The sequence below is a fragment of the Nothobranchius furzeri genome, chromosome 18 (assembly GCF_043380555.1).
Source record: "Nothobranchius furzeri strain GRZ-AD chromosome 18, NfurGRZ-RIMD1, whole genome shotgun sequence".
Classification (NCBI taxonomy): Eukaryota; Metazoa; Chordata; class Actinopteri; order Cyprinodontiformes; family Nothobranchiidae; genus Nothobranchius; species Nothobranchius furzeri.
Window position 1 is genome coordinate 15,032,400 of NC_091758.1, and position 22,520 is coordinate 15,054,919.

Consider the following 22,520-nt stretch of genomic DNA (forward strand, 5'->3'; position numbering starts at 1 on the left):
GGGTCTGCCTCTAAAAGCACGTGCACACTTCCCACGACCGTGTATCATTTATGGGGGATGAACAAACCCTCTAGAGCCCTGTCAGAATGGCTTGATAACAATAATAATAATAATAATAATAATAATAATAATAATAATAATTTACTTAATTAAGTTTTGTTTATTAGTGGCTCATTGTGCTTTTTAGCACTTTCACACACACACACACACACACACGCGCGCGCGCGCGCGTGTGTGTGTGTGTGTGTGTGTGTGTACAAGTTTTTATTATACAACACCCGACATAAATGTTTCCGGAGGTATGTTTAACCCTTTGATGCATAATGGTCATACAGTGGACAGGTACTCAAAATTGTCATTTTTGCTATTAAGCACAGCTGTTGAAGACTTTATTGCACGTGAGCCCCTCCATTTGGACTTCAGTAGGTCAAGCCACCATATTTCATGCTCAGAATGCACGCTGTCCACTGAGATGGACATGTAATAAATTATTTGTAAATTAACAAAATGTTACAAAAATATTTGTTGAAATTTGTTTCATTCACACCTAAAGATGAATGAAAAAATGTTTAAAATCATGGTTGAAGATCTCATAATGCATGCATCAGAGGGTTAAGATCTGAGTCCATATTCCAGCGTCAGCAGAACCAGTTGGGCCTACGCTCCGAACCCGCTGCTGCTCACCAGGACCGGCGGAAAGAGATTAGACAGATTTTGTTGTTTATTCCCTTACAGAATAATAATTCGTAGATGTGTACAACTCGCATATGTTATGGTTGAGGTGAGGGTCCTCCCAATCCCTCTGAGCAGAAGGAAACAAGCTACGTGGCGTGAAGCGCCGACGACGCTGCTGGAGGTGAAGGAGCGTCAGGAGCAGGGGACGAACGTCATCCCTGCTGCCCCGTGTCTGTCCGGGACCTGATAACGTCATTGATACGTAAATGTTTATATTGTGACCCTAACCAGATTAGATTATAATCCAGTTTTTATTCTCCACCCTGACCTCAGACCAGTTGTGGACCTGGCCCTTCACTCTGTGAACTCACAGAGCGCGCGCGCGCGCGTGTGTGTGTGTGTTCGGGGGTAGCTCTCCGTCTCTTTGTTCTAGTTTAATGGCAGCTTCCAAAGCATTTGCAGCCCCCCCCCCCCCCCCCCCAACACACACACACACACACACACACACACACACACACACATTTCCTGCCTCCATAACTTACTTTGATCCACACTGTCTTTGTCCTGACTCCCGTCGCAGCCGTCCTTACTGTCCTCGAGCAGCGGTCCCAGGGTGGTCGGATGGTGACTCAGCTCGCGCCCGGCTGAGGTGATCGATTCCAAGATGTACGCGGTCTCGTGCTGATGCTGTCCGCTGGTCTTTACTGGGATCTCGCCTCCTTGATGGCCGAGCTGCGGCTCCAGCTTGACTTGGCCTGCTTGACCTGGCACGGACTCGGAGTCGCGCGGTGTGCATTCCAGCCATGAGCGGAGGAATCGCGCATCTGTGGCGGGCACGTGCTGGGTCGGGATGTAGGGGTGGTAGACAGCTGGCAGGCCACCGGGTCCGTGGGGGCTGAACGGGCCCCAGGACGAGGAGAAGACCGGAGGCTTGGGCTGGAAGCTGCAGGATGGATACGAGTCGGGATGGGGGAGGTCCGCGTGCGCTGCGCTCACGGGCTGCCTCGCGCCCGCGATCACAGCGGAGTTGGGACCAGAGAACTGCACGGTAGAGAAGCGAGCCGGGCCCGAGAGTTCATCGCTGTCGTGACTTATGATGGAGTCCACGAAGTAGTTGCTCAGAGTCCCAGAAATGGACATTCTCGGACATTATCTAGCAAACACCGCGAGTCCAAGACAGAAGACAAGAGACATTAAAAGATTCTCTCTCTCTCTCTCTCTCTCTCTCTCTCTCTCTCTCTCTCTCTCTCTCTCTCTCTCTCTCTCTCTCTCTCTCTCTCTCTCTCTCTCTCTCTCTCTCTCTCTCTCTCTCTCTCTCTCTCTCTCTCTCTCTCTCTCTCTCTCTCTCTCTCTCTCTCTCTCTCTCTCTCTCTCATTGCTCTCTATAGTGAGACAGTGTCCCGTCTCAATGCGCGGGGGACTGTCGGATGTGTGAGCGAGCTTAGAACTGATTGGTCCAACTTTAGCTTCTGGACTGACGAGCGCAGGTCTAGCACGCGCGCGCGCCCCAGTTTCCTCTCTGACTGCCGTTTACGTGCTCTAACAGAACATTTCGTTCTCTCTTCTGTCCACCTAAAATATTTCAACACATGTTTAATATTCAGAACAAACGATTTAGCAGAACCTTCTGGTTCGGAACCATCAGACCGGCCTCCAGCCTCTCACCATCTTGCTGGCAGGCCGGGGTTTCATTAAATCAGTTCCATGGTTCCGCCTCTTATTGATCTGCTTTTTGGGCCCGTTCACAACCGCAATATCACCCGAACTCAGGGCGGTTGGTTCCATTTTAAGGGTCTTGCCTGTGCTGCCGACCCTGAAGCGTGCACGCGCCTTGGTTCTGCTTTGGGCTCGTTAGAGGTGCCAACACCGGTGCCGATCCCATGAGTTTAGTCACCATGGAGGATTTCGGAGTCCAGACGTTTACTGGTGTCTCCTAGCTGCTGGGTTGGTGTGGGTCATCGGATCCGATGCGCGCGTGCAGCTCTTGTTATTTATGACAAATAAATATCAGCCGCATCACCTAATGGGATCCGCGCAGTTATTTACGGGGATGAGCGGACCGAACCGCCCTCATCCATCTCTGGTCACAGACATTTCTGATGGAGGTTCGGCTGAGGTGAAGAAGCCAGATGTTTTGGTGATGAAACCTCTGCGCCTCCTCGCTCATGGATGCTCCGGATACTTTCAGCGTGAACGGCCTCCCCTCAAACCGCAGGCCTCCCCTCCGGGCCTCCGCCCTGTGGGGAGCTCGTAATTAGGAACACCGGCACCGAAAAGCTTGAAATTATTATTGCAAAACCGCGTCGAGCTTCAACGGAGTCACGGAAAGAACCGGGCTCATCAGAGCATTCTTCCGCTCTTAGCGCATCAGTGACTCCAGTTTAGCGCCACTTTCTTTGCTTGGTGGAAATGACACCGCTGTAACAGTTTTAAATTAGACTCTGTGTTGGTAAGTGACAATAACCCGACCCGGTTCTGGTTCTGCCACTCTGACAGAAAGGTTTTAGTGAACGTTTGGTTTAAATAACTTTACAAAACAACGAAGAACACAGATAACTAGTTGTTCTGTGGTGATCCAGCGCTGATGATGACGGCTTCTTTTAAAAACAGCCGTTCTGTTATTACCGCACTTCAACTCTGACCCCATCGCGTTTTATGAGCAACGAGCGCGCGCGAGACGAAACGAAGTAAAGGCTGAGCTTTAACGTGTAGCACATCCGTTTGAGGCCCATTTTTACAGACGGAAACATCACAAAAACGTTTCGTTTGTTGTTTGTTTGTTTATTTATTTATTTATTTATTTATTTATTTATTTATTTATTTATTAGTTATTTCACTAATTCATATGTCTGTGGTTAATCCAACAAGCCCACTATAGTTTTAGCTCTAGTTTCTTAATTTGATTTACCTTAGTTAATATATTCGACGATAGCTCCATAAGCGCTACATCGTGAGGTCAAAGGTCACACGGGAGACTAAACCTTCTCACTGACAGAAGAAAATGTGTGTGATGACTAAAAGCTTTTATCTGAAACTTCTGTTTGTTTTTAAACGTTTTTTTCTGCTGAATAAAGGACCACATTTTAAAAAGCAATATTTCCAGGACACAAAATAACTTCGTATGAGGAAACTGAAACATTTTGGTTTTTTTTCACTCACCTGAGCTGGGAGCTGCAGATATAAACTATCTGGGAGAAAAAGTCTCCAGCTGGATTTTTCTAAGCAAACCGGAGCCTGTTGGAAAGGCCGACTCTTTCAGCTGCAACGAGCTGCTTCTCATTTCTTAAACAAACATGTGGAAAGACACATCTGGTGGTCGTGGAACAGATGTTCTGTGTGAGAAGGGTCTGATCGCATCAAGCAGAAAAAAAACATCTAAGGAGATTTTTGTCTTCCCTGATGGCACGGCCATGTTCCACGATGACAGCAGGATTCACCAGGCTCAAATAGTGAACGAGTGGTTCAGGCAGCACGAGACACCATTTCCACACATGGAATGGCCCCCAGAGTCCAGACCTTAACCCCACTGATAATCTTTGGGATGTGAAGAAGGAGACACACCATGCAAGATCTTGGTGAAAAATTAATACAACCGGAATAAGTTCAATGAACTCAAAAATTATGAGGAAACCGATTACATAATAATTTTTAACTTATGGTGAACTACATCAAAGCATTTAACGATGCAAACAAATCTGGTGACACTGCAGAAGCTCATCAAAACAATGCCACAGCAGATGTGTGTCGTATTCAAAGCAAAATGCGGTCCAACTAAACATGTGTGACTCTTTGTTTGGTTGCAAAGTTTTTTTTGGGGGGGGGGGGGGGGGGCTGTGTTTATTAGCATAATTGACATCTGACAGGATCACATTTGGACTGCATGGAGCAGAAGAAACTGCATCTTGCTAGACTTTCATTGTTTCTTTTTAAACTGATGTTGTTTTAGGCCTGGAATATACTCGCTGTCTAACCTCACATTGGCAAGGGCAGCAGCCTCCATCTTTGTTGCTGCTTCATGGCACTGCACTGCATGTAGTAGTGGAATGTTCCACTAGGGGGTGCACTAGGGAGATTAGACCGGATAGAGAGCTGGGTTTGTGGGAACAACCAAAACAAACATGGTGTCAGTAAAAGCGTTCACTAATTGGTTAATTTTGAGATCACCATCGTAGGTGGTGTGAAAGACCCCGAAAACCAGAGACGGAGTCGCCATGGTGAGTGTGTCTGACTCGTTTTGTCAACTCCACCTACTGGTTACTCGAATGCTGCAGTGTTCAGATGTGTCGTGCAAATTCTGGGGACACGCACATACAACAATTCAAGTGGACGCAAGTAACACATGGCAGCCATTTTAAACATGCATTTGCATCGTTAAACAACAACTTTGTGACGGCCCTTACTCTTGACCATTCAGTTTATTTATAAAGTGCCAAATCGCGACAGGAGTCGTCTCAAGACACTTCACATGGTAAACATTCCAGTACAGGTCAGGTCATCAAGCCAATCAGTAAAAAGTTTCCTATATAAGGAGCCCAGCAGGTCGCATCGAGTCACTGACTAGTGTCAGAGTCTTTACAGCAATCCTCATACTAAGCAAGCATGCAGCAACAGTGGAGAGGAAAACTCCCTTTTAACAGGAAGAAACCTCCAGAGAATCCTGGCTCAATATAAGCAGCCATCCACCATGACACACACACACACACACACACACACACACACACACACACACACACACACACACACACACACACACACACACACACACACACACACACACACACACACACACACACACGTATGGTGGTGTTACTATGGCTACATTGCAATTTTTAGTAGATATTCTATTTAAAAGATACATTTAATTGTCTTTCTCTAATCTTAGTCTTGTGATGTGTTGTATAGAGAGCACAGATAGAAACTAGCTTTGTGCTAACTCTGGCCTGTTTATGTCCAGCACACCAGGCTAAAGACCAAAGGTGATCTGTTTCGGCATGCGGGTTGGGAAACAGCCAGTAAGCATGCCTCTGGCCCGACAGGTAGAGCGGCGTTCCAGCTGCCCTACCATCAGAAGGGACCTGCAGATAACCTCCACTGAGTCTATGAATGTGTGTGTGCGTGGTTGAATGACTGACTGTGTTGGAAAGTGCCTTGGGGGGTTCTAGAGCTCTAAAAGGCACTCAATGAAATGCAGGCTATATACTGTTTTGCTAATAGAGCACTCCAGGTCTGATGGTCTCTGAGGTCTGATGTGGCAACAATGACTACGTTTACATGCAGCCAATATCCGGGTTATGATCGGGTTAAGGTCGGTATTCGGGTTTCTGAGTTGATCAGAATAACCCGTTTACAAGCATAAATAGAAAGAGTTACCCCTAACTTGCATAACCCGATTTAAATGCGGACGTTGGGGTAGCGTCAGGACGTGTGGACTACGTCCAGACGCAATATGCGTCATTTCCGTTTCTTCTTGTTCCGGTATCCGTGAAAACATCGACATGTTTCCCAGTTTGGAAGAGATAGCAACCGCGTTTGTTTATGCTTTAGTGCTGGTATTGACCCACCAGCAGCTCTTACAACGACTGTGCGTACTGGCCTTCATTCGAAGGAGAGTACGTGAGCAAGAAATGGCAAATATAGAGAGAGCTGTTTACTTCCGGTGTTCTGGCGCATACAAGACGTCTCGCTACTCAAAAGACCAAGATTCTTTGCGAACAGAGCATGAGCAGAACACACGCTTTGATGGGGATATCCCGATATGCGTTTACACGACCAAACATTCGGGTTAGAAAAGGGTTACCCCAGGTGTAGTAACCGGGTTTTTAAAAACCCGGTTAAGAGAATATCCGGGTTTTTGGGGGTGTTTACAAGGCCGTGCGTAACCGGGTTATTGTGAATATTTGGGTTTTAAAAGGGTTACTGGCTGCATGTAAACACACTCAACGTAGCTCATCACCACTAGTGTGTGAATGAGTGGTTGTAATGTAAAACACAATGGGGGTTGTAGAAGCCTAGAAGGTCCTATCTATCTATCTATCTATCTATCTATCTATCTATCTATCTATCTATCTATCTATCTATCTATCTATCTATCTATCTATCTATCTATCTATCTATCTATCTATCTATCTATCTATCTATCTATCTATCTATCTATCTATCTATCTATCTATCTATCTATCTATCATCTATCTATCTATCTATCTATCTATCTATCTATCTATCTATCTATCTATCTATCTATCTATCTATCTATCTATCTATCTATCTATCTATCATCTATCTATCTATCTATCTATCTATCTATCTATCTATCTATCTATCTATCTATCTATCTATGTATCTATCTATCTATCATCTATCTATCTATCTATCTATCTATCTATCTATCTATCTATCTATCTATCTATCTATCTATCTATCTATCTATCTATCTATCTATCTATCTATCTATCTATCTATCTATCTATCTATCTATCTATCTATCTATCTATCTATCTATCTATCTATCTATCTATCTATCTATCTATCTATCTATCTATCTATCTATCTATCTATCTATCTATCATATATATATATATACATATATACATATATGTATATATATTATATTATTTACATTACTTTAAAACAAGAAGAAGCTCTAAAAGCATGTCTTCTAAAGAAAGATGTTTGTGTCATGATGTCCACCTTTTCTCTGATTGGTTATATTTGAGCTGGCTAGTCCCGCCCCTCATGGTGCTCTCTGAGTATCAAGACACATCCTCTGTGTAGAATAGACAGAGGATGTGTCTGGCAGGCCAGGCTAGGTGAAGAGGCCTGTGGCTATACTGGGAACTCTGGTTAAGCTTCACTACATCAGAATTCTAAAGAGATTTAATTGTAAATGCACTTCGCAGGCATGTTGTTCATGCTGGTATACAGGATTTATCTGCAAAATGTTAAAAGACACACTCCTAACCTCTGTCGCCATCTCAAGACTCGCTGCGTAACGTCACAGTTGTGAAATCGAATCTCTCAGTCACGCCAGAGGCATGCTTACTGGCTGTTTCCCAACCCGCGGGCCCAAACACATCAAACAGCGTTTTGGCATTGAAACAGGGCAGCTGTGGCTGCAAAGCAGCTCATCACCACCAGGGTGTGAATGGGTGAATGACTGATTGTGTTGTAAAGCACCTTGGGGGGTCCCGGGACTCTAGAAGGCGCTATGTCAAACAAAGAGGCAACTCAATGTGCTTTACAATCATCAGGACATGATATGAAAACACAAGTTAAAATACAGATGGATAGAATTAGAGTTTAGAGCTAAAGGAGGAGACTAAGTTACAGCGCAGGGTGCAGATGATGCAACATAAGAGACAATGCTTTTAAAATGCTGATGAGTACATGAGGGTTTTTAGTTCTGATTTAAACACCTCTAGGGTTAGGGCCCATCTGAGGTCATGGGCCATTTACCATTTAGCTTGTTTCAATCATAGTCCCGAAAGATACTGTCAAACCAGAACCACCTCGTTCAATACGGCTTCAGATATTAGATCATCATCATTACCATAATTTCTGGACTATAGAGCGCACCTCAATATAAACCACACCGGGCTGAAAAGCGACAGATATCTACTGAATTGAAAACGTGGTTTAACTGAACGTAACTGAACTGATCAGTATCAAACAAAACAGAAAAGTTATTGATTATTTTATTCATCATCCTCTGAAACCACTGAAGTCCTCTTCTTCAGTGTTGGAGTTGAACAGCCTCAGAAGAGCATACCTTTTCTGTGGCGATGTCAGTGTTGCTCTCCGTGTTGCTGTCATCATCCCGGGTGAAGTTGGGAAAACAAGCAGCGCCGTTTTACTGTGAAAAAAATCCTCCTGGCCGCTTTCCGTAGCGCTCCTTTAACCGTTCCTTCATTAGACTTTCCAGCATCCATCCTTTCTGGTTGACTAAAGCCACACCTCATTATAAGCCGCGTGGCTCAAAGCGTGGGAAAAAGTAGCGACTTATAGTCCGGAAAATACGGTACATCACCTTAACCCAAAATCCATAACATAATAATAATAATAATAATAATAATAATAATAATAATAATGTTATTATTATTATTATTATTATTATTATTATTATTATTAGTAGTAGTAGTAGTAGTAGTAGTAGTAGTCTTGGTAGTAATATTAATTATTTATGAATTTATTTGTTTGAAGAAACTGGCAACGTTAACATCAATTTGCTGCACTCATTGCAACTACAATGTCTCCACCTAGTGGTGGCACCGCAGAACTGCAAATTAGGTTCTTCCACAGTCATTTTTTTTCTTCAAATGAGTTGTTTTAACAGTTTAGACATCCGAGCTCACTCCATATCAGTCAGGGGGTATGTGGAGATGTGTGTGTGTGTGTGTGTGTGTGTGTGTGTGTGTGTGTGTTCTATTTGATTAGATTTTTTTATTATCACATCAAATGAAGTAATAGCACCACTCGTTTATATAATCATAATCAACGCTGACCACAACAGTTTAGACAGAGGTCATAATAATGTTTTTACAGTTTAACTCTGGGACATACTTTTATATACATCATTTATTTCTTTAGGTTTTTAATGATGTTAAAAACTTTCTTTCTTTCACAAAGATCAGGAGTTTAGGGGTGCTGAGCACCCAGAGAGCTGCCCGTCCAGGCAAGATTAGTTTCACACTTTTGTACATTTTACGCAATTTCATTGATACATTTGTAAAATTAAAGAAAACACTTTTACTAAAATAAAAAAGGTTTCACAAATTACTAACAATGCTTTACAAATTCTGCTATTACAATAATCTAGTCCCAGTTCACAGGCCCTAGGTCAGGGTCGCGAACAGGCCTAAATACATAAATAAAATGCTGAAGTGAGTTTTTTTTACTTTCACAAATCACCGGCTATGTTTTAAGAACGCTGCCATCAGTGGTAAACAAGCTAGTCCACGGCTGATGTGTCTAAGTTGTTGTAGTTGTAGCACATAAAAATGCTCAGGGAGGGAAACACTTGTTGCCACTAACAGTACCAATAATATATTTGGATTTATTTGTGTATTTTTACTTATTTTTTCACTAAAATCAATGTACATTTTTGCAAGTGTTTTGTTCAACACCCCTCTGGAGACCGGCGTTGCTGATGCGCTACGTCACACCTACCTGGTTACTCCACACACGTGTTTCATGAGCATGTTTAACTCAGAAGTGCCCTGAAGGACTTAGCTGTTCGTCCTTTTATCAACACTTATTTAGAGTCTGAGAGGGTTCACCTTAAAACCAAATATAAAACAAAATTATGTTTTTTAAAAATAACATTACATTTAGTAGATCTTCTTCCCTTTTCTTATTTAACACAGATGGTTTTTACCTTCGGCTGACATGTTTCGGCCGGGACTTCCGCCTTCGTCAGAGCCGCCAGCTGTCCGTGGCGTCACTTCAGTTTATGTGCGGCCCTCATGCTGCTAACACAGTCCCATGTGTGACCCAGCGTGTCTTTGTTCATGGTGCTGTGTCTGCGTCTCCTTATCTCTATCGCTTCCTTAATCCATCTTCTGTATTTTTGTTGTTCCGTATTCATGATCCGTGTGCTATCCCAATCCATCATGTGATCTTCCCTTGTGCAATGGTCCGTTACCACAGATGTTTTCATTGAACTTTCTGCCTCGTGTTTTGCTGCTCTTGTATGCCTTTGTTTTGTTTTTTCTCAACCAAAATGGACTAAAACTGACCAGGACTCGTGTCTCCAGCATGGCTTCAACCGGATCAGCAGCCTCTGAGGAGCAAAGCCATGCCCCACAGAAGCCCAAAGCAGAACACCACCTGCTAAACCACTGGAGAGAAACTCATTTGACCTGTCGGCCTTAACAGCAACTTTCAGAAAGCGTCACCAGCAGCAGCCCAGAGGAGAGGCCGAAACCTCATGCAGCAGCAGTAGTTAGAAACCAGAGTCTTGTTCCACACCTTGTCCACTAGAGGGCAGTGTTGCTCTTGCTGAAACCCAGGCTCCTGTTTTTACCTGCAGGGACATTTTTGTGAAGCCACCTCTTAAACACTATAATTAAACAGTTACTCATTTTTTTCTTTGTTGTTATAGATTTGTTACCCGAGTCTCAGACAAATATTTTAATTTCTTTCAAATCTGTAAAAGTCAGACTGAAGTGGAACTAAATGTCCGGATAAAGGTGGAATAAAAAGAATGCGGAAAAAGAGACTGAGTGGAAGAACTGGATGAGTGTGAAGGATCCCAGTGGATAGAGACCCGGCTACCTGGACAGGAGACAGAGCTGGTGCAAAGCCTCTCGCATTTACCACACTGGGTCGTTCTTCTCCCACCACAGATCTATTCATTTACTGTTTTTTTGGTGAGATGCAGGAATCTGTTTATCATCATGTGCATGTATATATACATATATAAGACAAGACAGCTTTATTTATACAGTACATTTCCTAAACAAGGGCAGCTCGATGTGCTTTACAGCAGCAAGAACAATACTAGTGCAAAAATGAACAATTGGACTATATCATCTGGCCTGGTACCCCACAGGGCCCCCAAAGAGACACGATCAAACTCCTTTTACAAACCCACAAAACACAGGTAGACTGGTTGGGCAAACTCCCACGCACCCTGAAGGACCCCCCTAAGGGTTTAGAGCTGGACCAGTGTTTCATGGCCAGGACGAAAACCAATAGTCCTTACCAGGAAGGCTCAGGAGTGTGATCCCCCTGTAGTTGGAACACACCCTGCGGCCCCCCTTTTTAAATAAGGGGACCACCACCCCGGTCTGCCAGTCCAGTGGGACTGCTCCCGATGCCCACGTGATATTGCAGAGCTGCGTCAGCCAACACAGCCCCACAACATCCAGAATGTCAAGGAGCTCTTGGCAGATCCCAGCCACCCCCGGATCCTTGCCACCAAGGAGCTATTTGAAAACCTCATTGACCTCAGTCCCAGAGATAGGAGAGGCCAACCCAAAGTCCCCAGTATGCTTCCTCACTGGAAGACGTGTCGGTGGGATTGAGGAGGTCTTTGAAGTATTCTGCCCACCGAACAGCAACATCCTGAGTGGAGGTCAGCAGCACACCCTACCCACTATAGATAGTGTTGGTAGTGCACTGCTTTCCCCTCCTGAGATGCCAGATGGTAGACCAGAATCTCCTCAAAGCCCTGCAGAAGTCTTGCTCCATGGACCAAACTCCTCCCATGCCCGGGTTTTTGCCTCTGCGACCACCCGAGCTGCATTCAGCTTGGACTGCCGGTACACGTCAGCTGCCTCTGGAGTCCCACAGGCCAAAAAGACCTGACAGGACTCTTTCTTCAGCTTGACAGCATCCCTAACCACTGGTGCCCACCAGCGGGTTCGGGGGTTGCCACCACGACAAGCACCGATGATCCTGCGACCACAGCTCCGGTCGGCCGCCTCAACAATGGAGGCACGGAACAGGGTCCATTCAGACTCAGTGTCCCCCGCCTCCCCCGGAACATTTTGGAAGTTCTGTCGGAGGTGGGAATTGAAGCTCCTTCTGACAGGAGACTCTGCCAGACGTTCCCAGCAGACCCTCGCGATACATTTGGTCCTGCCTGGTCTGACCGGCATCTTCCCCCACCATCTGAGCCAGCTCACCACCAGGTAGTGGTCAGTTGACAGCTCCGCCCCTCTCTTCACCCGAGTGTCCAAGACATGCGGCCGCAGGTCAGATGAAACAACAACAAAGTTGATCATCGAGCTGCAGCCTAAGGTATCCTGGTGCCAAGAGCACATATGGACACCTTTATGTCTGAACATGATGTTCATTATGGACAATCCATGACTGGCACAGAAGTCCAATAACAAAACACCACTCAGGTTCAGATCTGGGGGGCCGTTCCTCCCAACCACACCTCTCCAGGTCTCACTGTCGTTGCCCACGTGAGCGTTAAAGTCCCCCAGCAGAATTAGGGAGTCACCAGAAGGAGCGCTCTCTAGCACCCCCTCCAAGGTCTCCAAAAAGGGTGGGTAGTTTGAACTGTAGTTTGGTGCATAAGCGCAGACCACAGTCAGAACCCGTCCCTCCACATGTAGGCGGAGGGAGGCTACCCTCTCATTCACAAGGTTAAATCCCAGCGTACAGGCACCAAGATGAGGGGTAACTAGTACGCCCACCCCTGCTCGGCGCCTCTCAATAGGAGCAAATCCCGAGTGGTAGTGTCCAACCCGGAAGACTGTGACAGTACAGAGACGGGCCCCATACCCCTTTATGCTGCCATTGCCTAATCTTTTGTAAAAATGACGCAATTGTGCCGCATTACCGCCACGGTCTGACCACTTATAAACAACCTAAGGTTCTCTGATGCCGCCATTGCGTTACGGCACGTTGACGGCATTGTTTTGCAAAGATGACTTAAAACGGTTCCATGGCCTTCGCTAGATCATGGTTCCAACCAGGCTGGGGGGAAAGATGGGGTTTCACAGCGTCTGTCCACATTCCTTGGGGGGGGGGGGGGGGGGGGGGGGGGGGGGGCACATATGTTAAGACAAGGGTACTCCTAACCATGCAAGAAGGATTCCACCCCAAATCCAGCACCTTGAGACTGTACACTAGCCGTAAGGATAGAGTTCAAGGATTAGTGTGTGAGAACCACTGTCCAGGATGAAACATCTAAGATCCACAAGTAGATCCAGGACAAGGCCCCAACAGATGACGCGCTCAGTGAATGTCTCAGAAAATGGTAAACAGAGGAGCAGACGGTGTGGGAGGACAAACCTCCTCAGAACAGGAGCTGATCTAAATTCATTCAAAACAAGTTTTAAACATGTGGCTGTAGATGCCTGTATCTGTACCCCTGCTGAGTGTGCTTCCAGACCAACAACTGGTGTAAAATAGTAACTCATTGGTTAGAATGTTAATTTAAATAAAACTGTTTCTGGCTAAAATCGTATTAGATGACAGATTAAGTGTGAGTCAGTTGTGCCAAACTAAATAAACTGTTTTCATAGGTTTATTTATTAAATGCCTAACAATAACAGAGAACTGTGATAGGTTTAAGCAGCACAACCATTTTCAGTCAGGGATCGACATGTTTTAGTCTCACAAGACTTCTTCGGGACATGAGGATCCCGCTCTCTGACACCAGAACCCTTCAGCTAGAACCAGGTGCTGCTGCTGATCTCCCAGATGCTGTGGGTGTTCCAGAGAGAGAAGCAAGTCTAGAGAGCTGCAGTCTTCGTGTCATGATGTGTAAAATAAAACAAGCAGCAGATTCATCAGGTTGACATTAGGAATTACAGTTAACATATCTATCTGTTGTCTAATGATGGGCATGTTGGAAATGAAAGAGACAAAAACAAAGGAAAACAGCGTCTAGCACCACAGCAAGCACAGCCCACCAGCGCTGCAGCACCAGTAGTAGAAGAAGAAGAAGAAAATATCGTTTCTATAGCGCCTCTCAAGATAAAGATCACGAGGCGCTTCACAAAAACAAAAAAATGTAATAATATAAAAAAGCATTTAGAAAATGATTAAAAATATATTTAAAATGAGCAAAAAATAGACTATTGTGATTAAAAATGTTAAGAAAGAGAGAGAGTGAATAGGAAAGAGGGAAATCAGTGGATCCTGAGGAAGGTGGAATAGGTGGGGAGAGCAGAATAAAGAGAGAGAGGTGAAGAAGGTCATACAAAAGCCAGTTTGAACAAGTGAGTCTTCAGCTGCTTTTTAAAGGAGACCACTGAGTCCACTGATCTCAGGCTCAGGGGGAGAGAGTTCCAGAGTCTGGGGGCCACAGCAGCAGATGATCTGTCACCTTTGACCTTTAGCCTGGTGCTGCACAACCAGTAGGCTTTGGTCACTGGACCTCAGGGACCTGCTGGGGGTGTAGGGACTAAGAAGATCACCAATGTAAGATGGTGCTTGTCCATGTAAGGCCCTATAGACCAGAACCAGGATCTTGAAATGAACCCTGAGGTTGACTGGCAGCCAGTGAAGCTGGAGGAGAAGCGGGGTTATGTGGGTGTGTTTGGAGGACTTGGTCAGAAGCCGAGCACAGGCGTTCTGAACCACCTGTAGACGGTTCAGGGAGGTTCTGCTCAGACACGTGAAAAGAGAGTTACAGTAGTCTAAGCGTGAGGAGATGAAGGTGTGGAGAACAGTCTCAAGTTCAGAGCGGGACAGAATGGGACTCAGCTTAGCAATGTTCCTGAGATGGAAGAAGGAAGAGCGAACAAGAGAACTGACATGAGAATCCAGGGTGAGAGCTGGGTCAAAGGTCACGCCAAGATTCCTGACAGAAGGTTTGGTGTGAGAAGCAAGCTGACCAAGAGAATCTCTGACTTTGGGAACCAGCAGTACAGATGAGTGGCGTGTTTGGAGGGTTCGTAATTTTGATATCAGTGAACCTATAAAAATGATCACATTCATACTGAATCTTGAATCTGCATGAGACCTCTGAAAAGGTTGTTACAGCGCTGGCATTAGTTTTGGTACGTGATAAATTCCTGATAGCCTCCCCATCACCCCACCGGTCCACTTGCTGAAGCGAATGGGGGAACTGATACGACTGAGCTGTAAGTGGATAAAAACAACTATCTGCAAAAGTCATCCCCATGATCAGAATGAAGCTTTGGATCGTAGAAGTCTTCATCTTCTCTGCCCCATCCCTGTTCACTACTGCTGAGTCCATGTTTGCTGCGGCAGTCACTCTGTAACACAACTACGTTAAGATTTTAAATGACAGATACTGACAGAGCTGGACATCATTTCATTGTTCCATGCTGATGCCATGTTGAAGTCTGGTCACTCCTTTTATTGGGTTCAAATGGTTCACAACACCTAACCCTTTCTAACCATTTGGTTCAATGGGTTGGCAAGCTTCAGTTTCTCCATCACTAATTTTAATGCATTGTCATCTTACCTAGTAGCACCATATGCCCCATAGGTCAGGTGTTCTAGGCCTCGAGTCACGTTACCCATGACACGCTTGCATATCCAAAACGAACCGCTGCAGAGCAAAGCACCGTGTTGGAGCTTGATTTGTTTGCTGATAGTCAGGTGACCACTGACTGACGGGGCTTTGTTTCACCCTCCTACCCCCGTGCCCACGTGACCGCTTCACACGTCGTTTCAGTAATTTAAAGTGTCCCAAACAAGGAGGCGCTGTTTGGAATTCTTCCAGTATTCCCAGATAAAACACTGAGTTGCAGAAAATGTCTCCTGTTGCAAAGAGGTTCTGAGGTGTGAGAATTTTTCTAATGAATCTCTCCCAATAAGGTTTGAAAATGTACACGGTCTAGTGACCTTGTAGTAATCCTTTGTATATTCATTCTGCGTTTTCTTCTAAACGCTTCTTTTAGTTCTTTTTTAGACACAGAAAAGTTGTTCTTACCTTGTGTAACGTGAGGAAATATGGGTTTTCTGTGCCAAAGGTTTCATTTGACTCGGCTGGGTCAAAGCTGGGTCGCTGAGAACTTTCACCCACAGATTAAGACCTGAACGCCAACGAGTCTGGGAGAAACCACAACATCTGAACACCTGCAGTGCCAGAAGATGTGTTCCCATGGAAAAGCTAGCCATAACATAACAAAGTCTTAAACTTCCTTTCCTTTATTTTAAGTTGTTAAATGATCAGTATTATCACTTTGCTCATTATAAATGTGTTTTAATCAAATGAATGAAAATTATGCTTTGGATAATCATAATAACTAATGAATCACTGCTTAATTAAATAATGTTTTGAGGATGTTTGGTAACGACCTTCACACACTCAAACACTCACTCAAACACTCACACACACACAAACTCTCACAGTAAACTCCAAAAACACATTTGCTCTGACGCACACGTTTGCTTTGAGAAGAGAAAGGCTTTTGGTAAGTTTTCAGTTCATGATTCAGTTCGGTGTTGGTCAACGAGAGAGAGAGGACGTGTGAACAACCGCTAACGGGGGAATGGAGCCCACCGGCTCCTTCCCCCCTCTCTCACGCTGTTCCTGCCAAGCCAGACAGGATAGCTGAATTACAACCGCTAGCGCAGACTCGTCCAGAGTCTTTGATTTTCTGAGCAAATTAAACTTAAGAGAGCGCATCTGCAAACGCTTCATCATCACGTGTACCGGGGGGCATCTCTGGACCGGATCGCCGCACACCTTCGTCTCCTCTGCCAGCCAAGGTGTGTCCTGGATGAAACATCGTCCTTTGACGTTCCGGATCTGAACGAAGGTCCTCGTACGGTGAGGCAGAACACAATAGATAGCGTTTGATGCATCTTTTCCAACGAAACCTACGTTTATTCAAACCATCACTTTTCACTCAGACACCTGTTTCTTCCTGAAGCAAAATCAGACGCACACACGCATTCATCTCACCTCATTTTCAATCTTCATCACATTCAACACAAGGTCAATTTGAGCAAGTTTACAATATCAACTGTTAAAGATTGTTCAACAAAGTTGCCAATGTTGATTGTTGTTTCCTATGCTTGCCATTTCAAAATCATTAGTTTAATTTGAAGAAATAAATCTTTTAACTTTCAAACTTGTCTCTTCATTGAACTGAAACACAGACCCACGGATATTATCGACAGTTTATCGATGAAAACAACCTTTGAGTCTTCTTAAAACTATAAAATTTGGTTAATAATTTATTAAAATTAATATCTCAAATTAATATGTAGAATGGTTCCTCTTTCATAAAAGAGCATAAACCATTACTCTACATAATTGGTAGAGCCTACCCAGGTTCACTACACTTGCTAGCCTTATAGTACCTTATAAGTAGTACTACTAGGTGTATGCTGTAGAGCTGTGGCTTTTAGACAATCTACACAAATAAATGATCAGCCCTCACTACACACAAACGTCTCTCACCGGCATACAAGTACATGATCCAACCGAACGAACAGCAAAGCAAAAACTGCTAAATGGTCTTAAACCATCGGTCGGATTCATAATCAGCTGGACACCATGTTAGTGAGCTACATTAGTGAGGACACAGTCTTGCTCAGCTATTGTGATTATTGAGATATAAGAAGATATTTGTGAACAGTCATTTACTGATATTCCTCCATGAATAATGAACTCAGATATTCACACGAGATCAGTGATTTTATTATACTTAATGTGATGTTAAAAGGCAAAATACTTTCATTATGTGATCCTGGGAGGCTTTCTTATGCTTTATTTGTCCACAAAGTTAAATCCACCAATCATTTCAGCAGAGTGGGATTGGCTGGAAACAATACAACGCAATACAAACATTTACCAGCAGATGTCCTCACAGAGTTCTCAAGCATCGAGCCTTGAACCTTTTTTCAATACAACTGCACTAAAAAGCTTTGTTGGTTCAAAAGGCTTCACATCACCATCACTAGTATCGGCAGAGCAGAGAATGCTGCAAAGGCACTTCATCAGGCTTCAGTGGCACACCACTTGGCTCATCTTCACACTTGGAGATGAAGATGGGCGGCGCCAGGCAGTGGCTATGAACGGGCCAAGCAACGGCTTAGCAACCCCAGCTTTTCTCATCCACTAACTTTTTTATCAAATCAGTAAAGATGTGTGTGGAGAAACAGCTTCATCACATAACTGCTGTTGGAAACTGTAAAGACAGCCGTGACCAATGAGTATCTGACATTGTGGCTTGGCTGATCGGGTGTTATTGGAGAATTTGGCAGCGCGTGCTTTCTGGACGGAACGGGTCCTCCATGAGCGCTCTGATCTGATTGGTGGGAATCTGGATTGGCTCCTGAGCAGTTACCGTTTGCTGAAGGAGGTCCTTCTGCAGCTATGCCATGATTTGGGACCCTTTGAGGCGCCCCAGACAAGCCACCCCCATCAGATTCCAGTCCAGATTCAGTTAATGACAACTTTAGGGTTTCTTACCGTCGGGACCTTCCAACCAAAGACAGCAAACAGATCAAAGCAGAAGGTTCAGACTTGTGTTATTTGTGGAGATGAAACATCAATAATGCATTTTTAGCCCAGAAAGAAGTTTGAACGGAGGCAGCAGAAGAGTCACATTGCTCCAAGCCAACCAAGAGGTGAGATCTTTGCGTATCACCCCAATCTCCTCCGACTAACTTCTAGTTTCTGCCAGAGCTCTTTATCCCACATTCCTACAACAAACCAGAGCAGATTCATTGGATGAATGGGTGAATGAGAGCTTAGGTAGCGCGACTCAGGGTTGCAAATGACCACAGTCACCAATTCTTGTCATGCGTCTTGTATGTCTGATCTCTGAATTGTGTGTACTGAAACTCTAATTTCCCTCTGGGATTAATAAAGTATCTTTGATTTGATTGATTGATTGATTGATTGAGATGATATTATCATTACTTCTATCATTACTTACTATTAACTATGATTACTTGTTGCTGATTAGAGATATAAGTACAACTGTTCTGTAAGGCGGAAGTTCCGGGCTGAAACATGTCAGCCGAAGGTACAAAAACATCTAATTACTTCCCCGTGTTAAATAAGAAAGAAGAAGAAGATCTAAGTACAGCCACATTTCAGTGGCACAAATCAAAACTGTGTCGCTTGTGAAGCCAAACTCATGTTGGATGAAAGTATTTTCTCTCAGGCTTGGGGATTAAAACACACATGCCATCCAGATGCATCTTTAATACCAATCCCATTTCCCTTTCAGCACACATCACACCCCACTACTGAGTCAGATGGGCTCCTTTTGTTACTTCTGTAGCAAATATCAGGAGAAGCAGAGATGTCAGAAAACCAACCAGAGCTTGAGTCATTTTGTTTTTCTACAGCATGTTTGAGCAAAACGCTGATGCTATCAGGGTCCTGACAAAACCCCTGTGTGTGAGTGCGCTCGTGTGTGTGTGCGTGTGTGTGTGTGTGCATCTGTGTGGGCGCGTGCGTGTGTGTGTGTGTGTGTGTGCATGAGGTTGTGCGCGTGCGTGAGCATGTGTGTGCGTGTGTGTGTGCGTGTGTGTGCATGCGCGCACGTGCATGTGTGCATGTGTGTGTGTGAGCGTGTGTGTGCGTGCGTGTGTGCATGTGTGTGTGTGCGTGTGTGTGTGTGTGTGCGCATGTGTGTGTGTGTGTGCGTGCCTGCTGTGTGCGTGCGTGTGTGTGTGTGCGTGTGTGTATGTGCGTGTGTGTGTGCGTGTGCGTGTCTGTGTGTGCGTGTGTGCGTGTGTGTGTGCGTGCGTGTGTGTGTGCAAGTGTGTGCGTGTGTGTGCATGCATGTGTGTGTGTGCACGTGTGTGTGTGTGCGCATGTGTGTGTGTGTGCGTGACTGCTGTGTGTGTGTGTGTGCGCGCACGTGTGTGTGTGTGTGTGTGCCTGCTGTGTGTGTGTGTGTGTGTGTGTGCGTGCCTGCTGTGTGTGTGTGTGTGTGCGTGCGCACGTGTGTGTGCGTGTGTGCGAGTGTGTGTGTGCGTGTGTGTGTGTGTGTGTGCATGTGTGTGTGTGTGCATGCATGCTGTGTGTGTGTTTGTGCACGCACGTGTGTGTGTGTGCGCGTGTGCATGTGTGTGTGGGCGTGTGTGTGTGTGTGTGTGTGCGTGTGTGTGTGTGTGTGTGCGTGTGTGTGTGTGTGTGTGTGTGCGTCCTTGTTTTTATAATCATGTCTCAGATCAGTCTCGCTTTGGCCCTTAGTTAAAATCAGACAAAGACGTAGAGGACAGTCCCACACATGCACACATTTTTACAGATAATAAGTCCCCCCCAATTCAAAGACCCCGTCAAGCTCATATAACCGGTTGCCATGACAACCGGGCCTCCCATTGCTATAAAGTTTTACTGCAGAGAGAGTGGCTGCAGCTACAGCCCGCTCCTTCTGTCTCACTGGGATGAAAGAACATAGAATGAATCTTTCTCCAAACTGAAAATAATTTCTCTTCCTCCTCAGAAACGCCTCCCTGGTTTACGTTCATAAAACACAATCCCATCCATGTCGTTTGAATCAGGCCAGAGAAGAAGTAAACCATGTTTGTGAGTGGCAGCAGCATTACTGACAGGCGAAGAGGTGCAGCCAGTCCTTTGTAGGAGTGAAAATAATGAAATGTGAGCGGCGCTCCTCACAAAGACCCAGATGATTCTCCCAGGATGCCCGTCTGCCCTGGATCACCACCGCGTCTCATAAGCTTTTCTAACTTTCACCCATCACTATACTGTACTCCCAAAAGCTACAACCAGACCTCGTCTGTCATTGTATCTGACAGCATTGAACTGTGACCTTTGACCTCATCATTGTTTTTATTCTTTTATGAATGTGCTTGTTTATAAAGAAGCTGCATTATAAATGCAACTGTTGAATGTTTTCTTATTCTTTTGCTTTGAACAACAGCAGCAGTTTGTATTACTTACTGACTTTGACCTGTCAGAGATGATAAAATCGTACTTTAATCATCCCAAAGTGTGTTTGTGGCCAGCAGATGGCGCCATGTCCTAAAGGAAGAAGCTGTAGAATGGGCTACAGCTGATGTCTGTTGAGTTCATGTGTGAAATGTTTAGGTGGTATTTCTCTAAAGAATAACATGAGACCAGCACCAGCACCATCCCAATTCTCTGATGAATGGGTGAACTCAGCATGAATTAAAAGCTTTGGTGAACGTCACTGCGGATCTCTTCATCTCTGCCTGTAATGTGCTTACTGCCTCTCTGCGCTCCAGCCCGCCTCTCTTTTACGACTGTGTATATCACCGACCCATCAACTGGTAAATTCTACTGAACACACGCCTGCTGCCTGTCAGCTTCCCATGGCTCCATAAAACCATCACGGGCAGCGGCACAGAACAGCCACAGCAATCATGTCTTTTTTCTGGCCCCATAAATCCAGTCACAGCAAACCATTCCACCCCGTCTTGTATGACCTTGAGACTGAGCTGAAGGGCACCGCTTGTCTTGCCCCTCAGTGCAGAATCACTAAAGCCCAAAAGCTGTTCGACTGTAGCAAAGCGATCCACTGATCACCTGTGCTGTTTTTGGCAGGTATCTTATTTTAGTTTTAGTCGCTTAAATCTCAGAAATATTTTAATCAGCAAATATTTTTGTTAATCATTTTACAAAACATTGAACAAAGTATTGTTTTCTAACACAGCATGTCCCGAGGAACCACTTTCCTACGTGTGCTTCAGCACACCTGATCTACACTGGCTCCCCAGGAGGACATCAAGTGCTGCAGATACTGGTTGTAGCATACCCAAAGGCCAGTATTTACATTACCAATGGCCATAAATTGACTTTTTCATTTGCAGACACAAACACCTCATCTGTCTGGCCTCCAAACAAGAAAGCGCAGCACAAGGCCTTGTTAGTGAACAAGGGGCCATAATATCTTTGGCCAAGGTCTCATGCAGGAGACGAGACCTCCACTCTCTGAATAAACTTCATCTTCCTTGAATCATAATTGGCTTTCTTTTAAAACTTCATTTAATCATCTCTTGAATGAACAATGTGTTTAAATCCAAAGTGTTTACAGTGGTGTGGAAAACTATTTGCCCCCTTCCTGATTTCTTATTCTTTTGCATGTTTGTCACACAAAATGTTTCTGATCATCAAACACATTTAACCATTAGTCAAAGATAACACAAGTAAACACAAAATGCAGTTTTGAAATGATGGTTTTTATTATTTAGGGAGAGAACAAAATCCAAACCTGCATTGCCCTGTGTGAAAAAGTCATTGCCCCCTGAACCTAATAACTGGTTGGGCCTCCCTTAGCAGCAATAACTGCAATCAAGCGTTTGCGATAACTTGCTACTAGTCTTTTACAGCGCTCTGGAGGAATTTTGGCCCACTCATCTTTGCAGAATTGTTGTAATTCAGCTTTATTTGAGGGTTTTCTAGCATGAACCGCCTTTTTAAGGTCATGCCATAGCATCTCAATAGGGTTCAGGTCAGGACT

General features: G+C 44.7%; 1 protein-coding gene across 1 annotated transcript in view; it reads right to left on the reverse strand.

The window, feature by feature from the left end:
• Nucleotides 1–1,901, reverse strand: part of LOC129163692 (homeobox protein Hox-B9a) — an 8,065-nt gene extending 6,164 nt beyond the window's left edge. The window contains exon 1 of the mRNA XM_054741916.2: nucleotides 1,218–1,901. Coding sequence (XP_054597891.2) covers nucleotides 1,218–1,815 — 598 coding nt within the window. The 5' untranslated portion in view covers nucleotides 1,816–1,901. The remainder of the gene's footprint in view (nucleotides 1–1,217) is intronic.
• Between the last annotated feature and the right edge of the window lie 20,619 nt (nucleotides 1,902–22,520).